This window comes from Nicotiana sylvestris, chromosome 7, assembly GCF_000393655.2.
Source record: "Nicotiana sylvestris chromosome 7, ASM39365v2, whole genome shotgun sequence".
NCBI classification, from domain to species: Eukaryota; Viridiplantae; Streptophyta; class Magnoliopsida; order Solanales; family Solanaceae; genus Nicotiana; species Nicotiana sylvestris.
This window is the reverse complement of record NC_091063.1, coordinates 73,848,844-73,863,209: the sequence shown is the minus strand read 5'-3', so window position 1 is coordinate 73,863,209 and position 14,366 is coordinate 73,848,844. Positions and strand designations below refer to the sequence as shown.

Sequence of the window (14,366 nt, the reverse complement as noted above, 5' to 3'; positions counted from 1 at the left end):
GTAGTTCAGTTATATCAAGTGAAAAAATGTGAACAATCCTAAACATTGTATCTCTTGATTGCGTCTGAGCTAATAGGTTTTGGCCAAATCTCTCCATCCATTTCTGCAAGCATGAGTGCTCCTCCTATTAATACTCGATGAACCATGTAAGGACCTTGCCAGTTGGGTGAAAACTTCCCTTTGGCTTCAACCTGATGTGAGAAGATTTGCTTTAGTACCAACTGCCCCGGTGCGAACTGACCTTTTTGTTGAAAGCTCTTGCCAGTCTGTTATGGTAGAGTTGACTGTGACATACCACATTCATTCTCTTTCCATCAATGAGATCCACTTGTTCATAGCAACTCTGTACCCATTCTGTATCACTGAGCTCAACTTCTTGTATAATTCTTAGAGAAGGGATTTCTACTTCGACAGGAATAACGACTTCGGTTCCATAAACTAGTAGGTAGGGAGTTGCCCCAGTTGATGTGCGAACCGTGGTACGATACCCGAGTAAAGCAAATGGCATCTTCTCATGCCATTGTTTGTAATTATCTACCATCTTCCTTAGTATCTTCTTGATATTTTTGTTGGTGGCTTCTATAGCTTCATTCATTTGCGGCTTGTATGCTGTGGAATTCTTATGCTTGATCTTAAAAGTTTCACACATGGCCTTCATTAAATCACTGTTGAGATTGGTGACATTGTCGGTGATGATTGACTCTGGCACTCCGAACTGATAAACAATGCGATCTCGAGCAAAATCTGTGATGACCTTCTTAGTTACAGGTTTGTAAGATGCGACCTCGACCCATTTTGTGAAATAATCTACGACCACCAGAATGAACCTATGCCCATTTAAAGCAGCGGGTTCGATTGGACCGATGACATCCATACCCCAAGCGGAGAAAGGCTAGGGTGCACTTGTTGCATTGAGTTCATTAGGTGGTACTCGTATTAAATCAGCATGTATCTGGCATTGGTGACACTTTTGAACATACTTGATGCAGTCTATTTCCATAGCCATCTAGAAATATCCTACTCTTAGTATTTTCTTGGATAAGATAAGCCATTCATGTGCGGTCTGCAGGTTCCGACATGTATTTCCTAGAGCAATCTGGATGCTTCTTTGGCGTCGTCACACTGTAATAATCCTAGGTCTAGAGTCCTTCTGTACATAATTCCTCCACTTTGAAATAAATGGTTGGCTAACCTTCAGAGTGTGCGCTTCTGAATATGAGTTACGTGTTCTGGATACTCTTCATTTTCCAAGTATTCCTTGATGTCGTGGGACCATGGGTTTCCATCACTTTCTTCTTCAACATGAGCACAATAAACTGGCTGCTTATGAATTCCTATTGGGATGGGATCGATGAAATTCTTGTCTGGGTATTGTATCATGGAAGATAACGTGGACAATGCACCTGCAAACTCATTTTGAACCCTCAGAACATGTTTGAATTGTATCTTTGTAAACCTCTTGATCAGCTTTTGCACACAGTGCAAATATAACAATATTTTGGTGTTCTTTATAGCCCATTCTCCTAGAAACTGATGCACTAAAAGATCAGAATCTCAAATCACCATAAATTTGTGAACATTCATGTCAATGGCCAACCGGAGCCCCGAGATACAAGCCTCATATTCTACTATATTATTTGTGCATGGAAATATGGGTTTTGGGGATACCAGATAGTGTTGGTCGATTTCTAATACTAAGACAGCTCCGATACCCACTCCTTTGAAGTTTGCAGTTCCGTCGAAGAACATTCTCCAACCATTATATGCTTCGGTGATATCTTCTCCTACAAATGATACCTCCTTATCAGGAAAGTACATATTCATGGTTCGTATTCTTCATCTATAGGATTTTCTGCCAAATGATCTGCCAACGCTTTCCCTTTGACGACTTTCTAAGTTATATAAATGGTGTCGAACTCACTTAGAAATATCTGCCATTTTGTTAACTTTACCGTAGGCATGGGTTTCTAGAAGATATATTTCAGCAGGTCCATCCTTGATATGAGATATGTGGTGTATGCATAGAAATAATGCCTCAACTTTTGAGCTATCCATGTCAAAGGGCAGCAGGTGTGCTCCAGCAAAGAGTACTGAGCTTCGTAAGGTATGAATTTATTACTCAGATAACATATTACCTGCTCTTTTCTTCTAGTCTCATCATGTTGTCCCAGAACACAACCAAAAGCCCCATCTAGTACAGACAAATAAAGCAGCAAAGGTCTTCTTGGTTCTGGTGGGACCAGAACAGGTGGTTTAGATAAATACTCCTTGATTTTGTCGACGACTTTCTAGCATTCTTCAGTCCAACTTGTTGCAGCATCTTTCTTCAGCATTTTGAAAACTGGCTCACAGATCACTGTTGATTGTGCTATGAAATGGCTGATGTAGTTGATACGCCCTAAGAAGCTTATCACATCTTTCTTATTCTTCGGAGGTGGCATGTTCTGGATAGCTTTGACCTTTGACGGGTCTAATTCAATCCCTCGGTGACTGAAGATGAACCCTAATAATTTCCCAGCAGGGACTCCGAAGGCACACTTTTCAAGATTCAGTTTCAGATTGTACCCTCGAAGCCGATCAAAGAATTTCCTCAATTCTGCTATATGATATGTGCTTTTTCTGGATTTGATGATGACGTCATCCACGTACTCCTCTATTTCCTTATGTATCATGTCATGGAAAATGGTCTTCATGGCTCTCATGTAGGTGGCTCCAGTATTCTTTAGACCAAACAACATTATTTTATAGCAGTACATCCCCCATGGTGTGATAAAGGCTGTCTTTTCAGCATCCTCTTCATCCATCCAAATCTGATGATATCCCGCGAAGCAATCCACAAAGGATTGGAGTTTATGCTTGGTACAATTATCGATCAGTATGCTCTTTAGGACTTGTGCTGTTTAAATCTCGATAATCAACACACACTCTGACTTTCCCATATTTCTTTGGAACCGGCACAATGTTGGCCAACCAAGTCAGATATTCAACCACTCTGAGAACCTTGGCTTTGATTTGCTTGGTGACCTCCTCTTTTATCTTCAAACTCATATCCGACTTGAACTTTCTGAGCTTCTGTTTTACCGGTAGGCACATAGGATTGGTAGGTAGCTTGTGAGCTACTATGGATGTGTTCAAAACAGTCATATCATCGTAGGACCATGCAAAGATATCTTCATACTCTTTTAGAAATCGTACATACTCTTCCTTCTCTGATGGTGATAGGTGAATGCTTATACGTGTTTCCTTGACTGTTTCGGAATCCCATAAGTTAACTATCTCAGTGTCGTCTAAATTAGAATTAGGCTTCTTTTCAAAAATTTCCACTTCTCTGACAATTTTCTCAGGTATTATATCATCTTCCAGATCCTCTGAATCACTATCCTTATGTTACATTGTCTCATTACATGTCATAGTCGTAGGTTCCTCGGGATAGGTAATAATAATATTGTAGAGAGAATATATAAAGAATAATAAATACTAAAAATAGCAATGCATTAATAAAATCTTGAAAATGTCAACAAGTACGGCTCGATGACTCGAGCAATTATTTCAAAACAAAATATGTTCAAAACAAAATACTGAAAATGTCTTAGATGCTCGAAAAATTATTTTAAAAATAATTGATGCTAATTTCCAGGCTACCCAGAAACTCAACGGGCCCGGGATGGTGCAATAGTTCAATTCTTGAGAACAACTTCTTTCTCCATGATTTGGATGGTAAGGTCTTCCTCCTCCTCAACTATCACACTGCAATCCATGTCTTAATCATCTAGAAATAGCTTCCTCATGCCAGCTAAGGCTTTGTCTTCCTCAGACCCCAACATCATGTTAGCTTGATGAAATGTCTGGTACAAATGTAGTACTGGTTGTTCCAACGGATAATAAGGACCATGCCATGGCGGCAAAAATTCTGGTATTCGTGCCAAGTATATTCATACCCAAGCCCGAAAGTTGTACCATGATGCTTCGGTTGTACTGGTTTGGTGATCCCTTGGAGATTTTTACCGAGACCTTTACCAGGTTCATACCCTATCCATAGCAATATGCTTTCTATCTTGTTGCTCCACCATTTTTCCTTTTCAATTGTGTTGATGCGCTCAATGCGATGGTATGTTTCTCCACCTAACTTCTTCCTATTCTCGATGACTAGAATAGTCTGACTGGAATAAATGGGATTACTCCCATCCCCATGGATGATCACCTCCTGATGGTTCCATTCAAACTTCACAGAGGCCACTGCCCCAACGACATGTATCCAAGGTCATCCCAATAATAGATTATAGGTAGTAGATATATCTAGCACTTGAAACACAACATCAAACTAGGTTGGGCCCATCTGTAGGCTGAGGTTGATTTCTCCCATTGTGGCTCTTTGAGATCCATCAAACGCCTTCACATTCATACTTCCTGTTCGTACCTCGTGCATCCCTTTACTTAACCTCTTCAGAGTAGTCAGTGGACATACATTGAGACTTGAACCCCCATCTATCAGGACCCTCGTGATGAACTTATCCTCAAATTGTACTGTGATATGTAGTGTCCTGTTGTGACTTAGTCCTTCTGGTGGCAACTCATTTTCATAAAAGGTGATTTTGTGGCTTTCCAGTACCTGCCCAACCATGTTGGTCATTTCCCCACTAGTGATGTTGGTGGGTACATAAGCTTTACTCAACACTTTCATCAAGGCATTCCTGCATTTCTCAGAGTTTTTCAGCAGTGACAAGATGGATATCTGAGCGGGAGTTTTGTTCAAATGGTCAACCACAGTGTATTCTCTTGCTTGCACTTTTCTTCAAAGGTCATCAGGGCCAGCCTCAACGGCAGGTGGCTTTGATGCAGCTTCTTTGCTTATTCCTCCTAAGTGCTCTGATGTATAAACCCTACCAGTTCTAGTCATGCCTTGTGCTGCACCTGTTTCTTCCATTTTTGCTTTTCCTTTCCTAATTGCTTCCGCAACATAATCCCATGGTATAGCATCAGACATGTAAGATGGCGTGGGTGCTACCATCACAGTGAAGGGTGTGGTTACCTCGACTTCAAATGGTGCTAGTGCGGTTACCTCAACTTCAAGTGGTGCTTGGGTTTGTACCACAATGGATGTGAGGGTGACTGGAGATGTTTTAGGATCATTCCCTTCCCGAATGAGTCCAATTAACCCCTCTAGATCTCATTCCTCGTTGGTCTCTATCACATTTACTCCCTCACCTCTGTTATCCGAGATAGGTTTGTTACGAACATTTGGCGTAGCTTCCTTTGCCTGTATGACTTTGTTGTCGATTAATGTTTGAATCTTGTCCTTCAGAGTGCGACACTCATCAATGGCATGCCCTTCATACCTGAGTGATAGGCACATGTATTGTTTGGTTTAATCCACCGAGAAGAGTTTTCCATAGTAACGACGGGAATGGGTGACATAACTAGCGGCCTTCAGTCTCTCATACAGTTGGTCTATGGGTTCAACAATTGGAGTGTATTGTCTGGGTTATCTGCGGTCAAAGTTTAGCCTTGGTTTTTGGTAATTTTGGTGGGCGGGTGGTGGTGAGTGATAATATGCAGGTTGGGTATTATAGGCGTGGTAGGTGGCAACAAGTTGTTGGTATTTTGGGGGTGAAGGCTGGTATGTGGGTGGAGGTGTTTGGTATGTGAGAGGAGACTTTAGACGTTGGGCTACCATCACAGCACCTACCTCTTTCTTCTTCGAGATACCTCCTAATTGCAAGGCTTTATTTGTGGCCTGCAGTGCTTCGAAATTCGTCACCATTCCACTCTTAATTCCTTCTTCTATTCTTTCTCCCAGCTTGATGATGTCAGAGAATTTATGGTTTTAAATAACCATCAGCCTTTCATAGTATTGCGGGTCTTGAGCTCTGACGAAGAACTTATTCATTTGTTCTTCTGCAAGCGCTGGCCTTACCTTTGCAGCTTCAGATCTCTACCTAGTATCATACTCGCGGAAATTTTCCGTTGGTTTCTTCTTGAGATTTTGAATGTAGAAAATGTCTAGTGCATTTTCTGTGTTGAACCTGAATTTGTCCATGAAATCTGACGTCATGCTTACCCAATTAACCCACTTCTTCAGGTTTTGACTGATGTACCAAGACAAGGCATCTCCTGTGAGGCTTCTCGTGAACAACTTCATATGGATTTGTTCATCTTTGCCCACTCCTACAAGTTTGTCACAATATGTCCTTAGATGTACTTTTGGATCACAATTCCATCGAACATTTTGAACTTGGAAGGTTTGTAACCCTCCGGTAGTTCCACATCTGGTTGAATGCACAAGTCCTCATAGTTCAAACCTCCAATGCCCTTACCACCTTCGACACTCTGAACTCTTCCAGTGAGCTTCTTGAGTTCTTCCGCCATGTTCTTGATGAGCAGGTCCTTCTTAGTTGATTTCGGTATATATAGGGTTTGTTGTGGGGTATGGGATAAAGTTTTCACATATATGAGATTGCTTTGATGAACCCCGGGAATCTGGGCATAAATGTGGTCATTGCTTGAGTTTTGGGGATCAGGAGTAGGTTGTGGTGCATTTTGAGGAGTGTGATAAGTGGTGGTCTGTGGGTATTAAGTTGGATGATGATGGTGTTGTTGAGGAGTAGGTACCGATAGAGGGTTATGGTTCCGATGTGGTGTGGTGTATTGGTGTAGTGCAGGAGGATTCGATGGTGGATTCTGGTTCTGTGTGTTTTGAGGTGGTGCCGGGTTTTGGGCATTTGGATTTTGTTGGTTGATATTAGGGACGTTTAGGGTGAGGTAAGGGTTTGCCAAGTTCCGGACCTGCTCAAGTTCTCCTTGTAGCTCCAGGATTTTCTGTTCCAGGCGTAAGAACAGTTCATTCTGTGCCAGAATACTTCGACCATATGAAGTTTCAACGTTTTCTGCCATAGTAGTGTTGTCTTTTCTAATACTGCTTAAATCATCTATTTTTCCTTTCCCTTTGCTTCTGCCTTTAGGATCACTTGGTGGAGGAGGAGGTGGAGGACCTCTGGATCTAGTATGATATGCAGATGATGCCAGTATGCATGAACCAACCTTAGGAGTGGGAATAATGAAAAGAAAGAAACATAAACAAAAGGTAACCAAGTTAGTACGGGATATCGATAGAATGCTTGCAATATTAGACATGTTTTGCAAAGCCATGTAATAAATCACATCATAATTTGGGGGACCTAGTTGTGCCTGAGGTAGGCCTAAGCGATACATAGACTTGGAGAAAATTGATACCAATAATTGCATCATTTCATTAAATGCGAAAATGAATCAAATCCTTTCTATATCGACAATAATAATAAAGTTACTAATGGCATTTAGCCTTATTACAATTGAAATCTAAAACTAAGCTAGAAAGCAATAAAGAACATCATTTCCTAATCTTCTTGGTCCTAGAAGGACCTTCCCCGTGCTTGGCTCTCTTGACACCATAAATCAGGTTCCCCAGGTTGCGCATATCCAACAACAGGTAAGCCCTTTCTAGATGCCCTCCTTCACTGCCATCCGTGTTTTGACAATCTGAAAGCCTCTTTCCCTTAAGCTCCATCAACCCTTGTTCCAAATATTCAAATCTCTCTGTTGACTTAGTGGCAATTTCCCTCTATTGTTGTTGATTGCTTCCATATCCACTTTGTGTTGTTCCAGATGCCTATTTTCAAACTCGAAGACCCTTTTGCCTGACCTCCTATACTTGACATATGCTTCAGCAGTGTCATCTATGATCCTATTTTTCAGATTAATTCCCGGCTTGACATCTCCTGCTATATCGTCTACCAGCCATGATGGGTAGAAGTACACATGACCGACATGATTAGTATCCTTTTCCACAATGACCTTTTGGTCCCACATATATTGTGCCTCGAACTTGAATGTAATGACGTCCCCTTTAAAATTTTCTTTGTACTGGACCATGTTGAAACCCGAGGTATAACCTGTTTTTTTCTCGATTGTCTCATTACCCTTAAAGGAGCATAAGGATAGATACCCCTTAACCCGATAAGTACCATATGAGCAGTCTCTCTTGACCTGATGATGAACTCACTGCTAGGAAACCACTCAAACATCCAATGTACCTGCTCGTCTGTCAGATTGCTGAAGAAATGCACACAACTTATAGCATTTTCGGGTTGTTCAAACCTGTTAGGGATAAATGTCATTTTCTTTGGGTGATGGTAAGCTATGTAATCATTCAGCGGTCCTCGCAGAAGCTCTTGGCAATATTCTCCCCTCTGAAAATGTTCTAATAACCAGACTTGCAGTAACAAATTACAACCTTCGAATTGCACGAATCCTTGTTTGCACCGATCTAGAGCGCGATACATTTCAGCTAAGATCACGGGGATGATAGTATAGGTTTGTTCCTCGATGCCTTCCATCAAAGTCCTGGCGACCATGGCTAGACGAGTATAGATCCTTCCCCCTTTCATTTTAAATATCAATAACCCCAAGAATCAGACGATGAATCCACAAACTCAACGGTACATCCAACCCAAAGAAGTAATGGTGAGTTCCTCATGATGAAGACGATATGACTTACTATGCCTGTAACGCTCATAAAGGAATTCAAATGGGATATATGACTTCTTCAAACAAAGCAACTCATCATTTTTCTTCAAACCTAGCATTTTTAGAAAATCGCGAGGGGTGCGATTCTCTGGCACTAAAATGAACTATCCCATGGCAACTAAGCGAAACCTCCTATTTCTTTTAGGAGATGAGTCATTTCTATGTCACCAAAGCGGAAGGCAGCCATTTTCTCATCCCAGAACATGGTAACAGCCTCAATTAATGCCTATTCGGTCAGATATCGAGAAAAAATGGCAAGTCACCAAGAACCCTTCTCACATGATTCTTGTCGCAAGGCGCGAGGTTTTTCCACCAGTCAAGTAGCAGAGGTGGGATGTTTTGGACCATGCCGAACCTAGGGACTTCGTGCTTCATTTTTTGCAAACAAACAAGGTTAGCTCTTTCCCCCCCTCCAAATTCGACCACTTACACAATAATGATCAACATATTGGCACATTTTCTCCAAGTAATGCACATAACATGATAGTTTCCATTGGAATTGTGGAAATCTCATCGGACTTTGGACAAGGTTTATCTTAGCGGGAATTACGCTAACAACGTTCTAACCCGTACTAGGTTTAACATGATGCATGTATATTTGATATTGGAGTAAGGTTTCTAAAATGGCCTAGACTGGTACTCTCAAGTGGACAACTGAAAAGGGAAAGGCACGGGACCATCAGCTGCACCGCTGATCGACTAGTTTACCACAAATAAGCCTTTCTGATTTAAAAGGATAATTTTAGAAGAGCGAGGACACTCATCAAGCGCCACTATGTTGATAACTGGCATGAGTGGAGTATAATGTGGAGCATGATTTATACAGAGATAATAACACGTTGCCAAATATTTGCATGATAAATATGTAAAAGCAGTAAATGAAGTATTAAGGTAAAACATGAAAAATATAAAAAGAAAGACAAAGGAAGAAATTAGTTCATGGAATATATGTGAGAATGTAATAAAGCAAGTAAGGGAGTAGAGATGGGAGAGGCATGATATAGCAATTTTTAAACAAAATGAAGAGCAGTCATAACAAATAATGGTGAACGGGGAAGGGATGTGTATGTTATAACAAAAATAAAGGTGGAGAAGGGAAGGGATGTGCATTTTATAACAAAGAAAATAATCCACACAAGCCAAGTTCATTATGGTAAGAAACTAAGTGTAAAATCCCCAGTAGAGTCGCCACGCTACCGCGCCCCATTTTCTCGCAAAAGCGGGTTTTGACATTGTGACGACTCTTTTAGATGGGAGATATAGTGCTAAAAGAAATGAGTCACCACTTAATGGTTTTTAAAGTGCGTTATGGCACCTATTATGCAGATAACTCTGTTTGACTAGTCAACGCCACCAAAGATCGGGTAAGGTCTCAAATTACCTCAAAAAAAGGTATTAGGCACTCTTCAAGGTCCAAACCTGTGGGTCCCGACCGAACTTAAGACTATGTGGATTATTTATTAGGCAAGATAAACAAAGAGAATAAGGTTCAAAGAAATTTATTATAACACAATGAGAAATAAGGATTACAAGGATATAGCTATAACGATCTATATTAGATGCCTAAATGTATAAAGAAGAGGGGGTCCTAAATTTTTAGCCTAAAGGATCACCCCGTGCAACATAAATAATACTTCGTAACTCCCTTGAGGTAGAGAGTTACTCGTGTTATTCAGTGGGCACAGACTATCATCTCATGCTACCCGATTATTATGTTAAAGTTGTTTACTTAAATGCGCTATAATTTAATTCTAAGTCGTATCATATGAGGATCAATTGCACCAATGCCACTCTTCTCTCTTTAGGCTCTCGGCACATGTTATGCTAGTGTACACCCACCGGGAATAGCCATGGAGAGAAGGGGACAGGCAAAACAACAACTCGTCATTGTTGGAAGCTCTGTAAGTGCAAAGGTTATAGCTGAAACACTAGAAAGAGGTAGTACATAAAAGCTCGCAACACCGCCGGGAAACAAATTTTCGTCAAGTTCATTGATTGTAAATACACCATATGTACCAAATGCAACAACAAAGTGATTAAATCTAAGTAGGATGTTGGTTGAGGAACACCACCAATCGGCATCACTAAAATTGTTAACTGGGGCTAAAACCTAGGTGACTCTGGGAGAAGCATCAAGTGGTAATCAAAGCAGATCTCAACAATTTCATAGAGACCTTCAGCAGGCATCCTCTGAGGATGGAAAGAAAAAGATTACAGTGGAAAATCAAGTAACTGACCAATTTGGCTCGTCTAGTAATAAAAGCAAACAGGTGGTAGGCAGTGAAATAGAAGACCAGGGCAAGCATGAGACTAAGGCAACAGAAGCAGGAGGGCCTAATAGAACATGAGTTAATCTGTTTGCAAGCAATAGAGCAGTTGAGAATGGCATGATGCTGACATATATGGCACCTGACATTGTCAATGGCAAGGTAGTAGTAAAATTAGACAAAGACGAGGTCGAGAAGGAAACCATAAAATGGAAGAATCCTCTGATAGTATACATCATCGGTAAAAAACCTGGATATAACTACATGAAGCAGTTTATGGCTCGCACATGGTGCAATGTGACTAAGCCAATTCTTTACCTCCACGAAGAAGGTTACTACATTGTGAAGTTCCAAAATATAGAAGATCTTCGAAAAGTTTTGTATGTAGGGCCTTATAGTATCAATAGCAGACCTGTGATCTTAAAGCAATGGTTACCTGATTTTGATATATCAAATGAATTCCTAATAGAAATTCCTTTGTGGGTCACTTTCCCCAAATTGCTAATAAACTATTGGGATATAAATCTCTTAGTAAAATGGCTAGTGCAATTGGTAAGCCTCTATTTGCAGAACAATATACAACTAACCAAACCAGAGTATCATATGCTAGGATCCTAATTGAGGTGAATGTTACTAAAGAAGTTCCAAACGAGATAACAATGGAGGATCCATCTGGAATACAATTTCCAAAAGCCATTTTCTATAAATGGAAACCAGAATATTGTGCTAAGTACCTCAAACTTGGACATGATTGCAGCAAAGACAAGAAATAAGTACCAACAAGGCAGACACAAAGATGCAGAAGACAAAAGAGAGTAGTTCAAACTTGGATACCTAAGGGCACAGTCGTACAAAAGGAGAAAGAGGATACAATATCATCCACCACCAAATACTAAAGAGAATAGAGGAGCACATCAAGCTCAAGAGTTCAATGGCCAGAAACAACATGCACATGACACTAACTAGCATGAGAACTAGCAATTAGTAAAGAAGGTGGTAAGGAGCCCAAGGAAAACAACAATGCTTACACAAGGAGGAACACAACACAATGAGGCAATAGATGGAGGATACGCTGTAACAATCATGAACAGATTCCAATCATTACAAGCTATGGAGTCTGAGACGGGAAAAGCCAAACCTCCTGATATAGGAAGGAAACCACAACATCAACAATGACTTAGTTATTTTGGAATGTTAGAGGATTGAATAAGAGGTATAAACAAAAGGAAATAAAGTAGTATCTAAAAGAAAAGTACATAAAAATAGCTGGGCTAGTGGAAACTAAAGTCAAGGAGAAGAATGACGGGGCTATATCAAAAAGGATTGCACCAGATTGGAAGATTATTAGTAACTACAACAATGCCTCCAATGGAAGAATTTGGGTTTTGTGGGATGAGAAGCATACAATGTGCAAGAAATTGAGAATGATATTCAATTCATACACTGCTATGTCACATATACAAAAAGTAAATTTGTTTTCTATATGACAGTGGTGTATGGATACAATACAATGAAGCAAAGAAAATATATTTGGAAGAAACTACAGAGTTTGGCACCTGGGAAAAAACCATGGCTGATCAGTGGAGACTTCAATGCTATGCTAACTCCACAAGACAAAATCTCTAAAGTACCTGTGACTTTAGCAGATATTCATGACTTTGCAGAATGATACCATAATCTGTATCTAACTGAATCCCATGGAGAGGTGAATACTTCACTTGGACAAACAAGCAACAATGAGATGATAGAGTCAGAAGCAGGCTGGATAGAACATTTGGAAATGGTTGCTGGATGATACAACATGGCCATCTTACAGTCAATTTTGAAAATCCTTTTATTTCAGACCATGCACCAATGTTGATCCCTATTACACAGTCCACCACCAACACAAAGTACCTTTCAGATATTTCAATGTTTGCGCTAATCACTCTGAATTTCCTCATATAGTAGCTGAAGGATGGAAGCAAAACCACGTTAGGGGAAGAATGAAAAGAATTTGGTACAAGCTGAAAGAACTTAAACTAAGGTTTAAGCAACTGAATAAAGAGGAATACAAAGGAGTTACTGAGAGAATTGATCAAGCAAGGAATAAGCTGAAGAGCATACAAACGCTAATGCATAATTAATATATTGATACACTAGGTGGCTAAGAAAAGGATTGCTTACAGCAGTTTGAATCTTGGTCCCTAATTGAGGAAAGCATATTGCAACAAAAAGCCTGAGCTAATTGGATTCAATTGGGAGATTCAAACAACAAATACTTCTTAGCAATCATGAAAGAGAAAAGGCAGAAGAAGTAGATCACTGAACTTAAATCACAAACAGGGAGGAACCTCACTAAAGCTGATGATATCAAAGAGGAACTGATGCAATTCTACAAAGCTCTAATGGGAATATCAGCCAAACATCTACCTGTAGTTAATAGAATGGTTATGAAAAAAGGACCAAACTTGACACATCAACAACAATTAGATCTGTGTGCTGAAGTGACAGATGCATAGATATACAAAGGCTTATGCACAATAGGCAATGAGAAGGCCCATGGAATTGATTGCTACAATGCAGTTTTCTTCAAAAAGGCTTGGCAAATCATTAATAAGGAGGTTTGAAATGCAATTAAAGAGTTCTTCCTGATAGGTATTATATATAAAGCAATTAACTGTACAACCATTACTCTGCTTCCCAAAGTACCTAATCCAGAAATAGTAAGAGAATACAGACCTATTTCTTGCTGCACAATATTGTACAAGTTGATTGCTAAGGTGCTAGCCAACAAAATGCAAATAGTGATACCATGTATTATATCTGAAGCACAAGCTGGCTTTATTCTAGGAAGAAGAATCTCTAATAATATCATCTTAGCATATGAACTGGTAAACACTTATAATAGGAAACATATTTCTCCTAGGTGTATGATTAAAGTGGACATGATGAAAGCATATGACTCAGTTAAATGTGTGTATATTGAACAACTAATGAAGATCTTGCAGTTTCCAACTAAGTTCATAAAATGGATCATGGCTTGTGTGTCCTCTGTTAGTTACTCTATCTTTTTCAATGGTGAAGTAATGGAACCATTTCCAGCAGCAAAAGGCCTAAGACAAGGTGATCCAATATCACCTTACCTGTTTGCTATAGCCATGGAGTATCTGAGTAGGCTGTTGGGTAATCTAAAACAGAACAAAAAATTCAAATATCACCCTAGATGGGCATAACTCATCTTAGCTTTGCGGATCACTTTTTGCTATTTGCAAGGGGTGACTTAGACTTTGTATAACAATTGCAAGACTGCTTTCTAACATTTTTTTGGTGCTTTAGGTTTACATGCAAATACCTCTAAGAGTGAAATTTATTTAGGGGGTTTACACCAACTATCCAGATAGCTTGTTACAAAGAACATAGTATACTCAAGGGGAGATGCCTTTCAGATACCTGGGGATTCCTTTGGATACAAAGAATCTTATATTGGCACAATGACTACCTCTCATAGACAAGATCACAACAAAAATATCATCTTAGACAACCAAGAAATTATCA

At 39.9% G+C, this 14,366-nt stretch overlaps 1 protein-coding gene across 1 annotated transcript; it reads right to left on the bottom strand.

Annotated features, from left to right (window-relative positions):
- Window positions 1-1,194: 1,194 nt before the first annotated feature.
- LOC138873313 (uncharacterized) lies at window positions 1,195-1,824 on the bottom strand. Its single transcript, XM_070151766.1, has 2 exons — window positions 1,669-1,824; window positions 1,195-1,530 (listed from the first exon to the last, which is right to left on the bottom strand). The coding sequence occupies exons 1-2, from the start codon at window positions 1,822-1,824 to the stop codon at window positions 1,195-1,197; spliced, it is 492 nt and encodes a 163-aa protein (XP_070007867.1).
- Window positions 1,825-14,366: the final 12,542 nt, after the last annotated feature.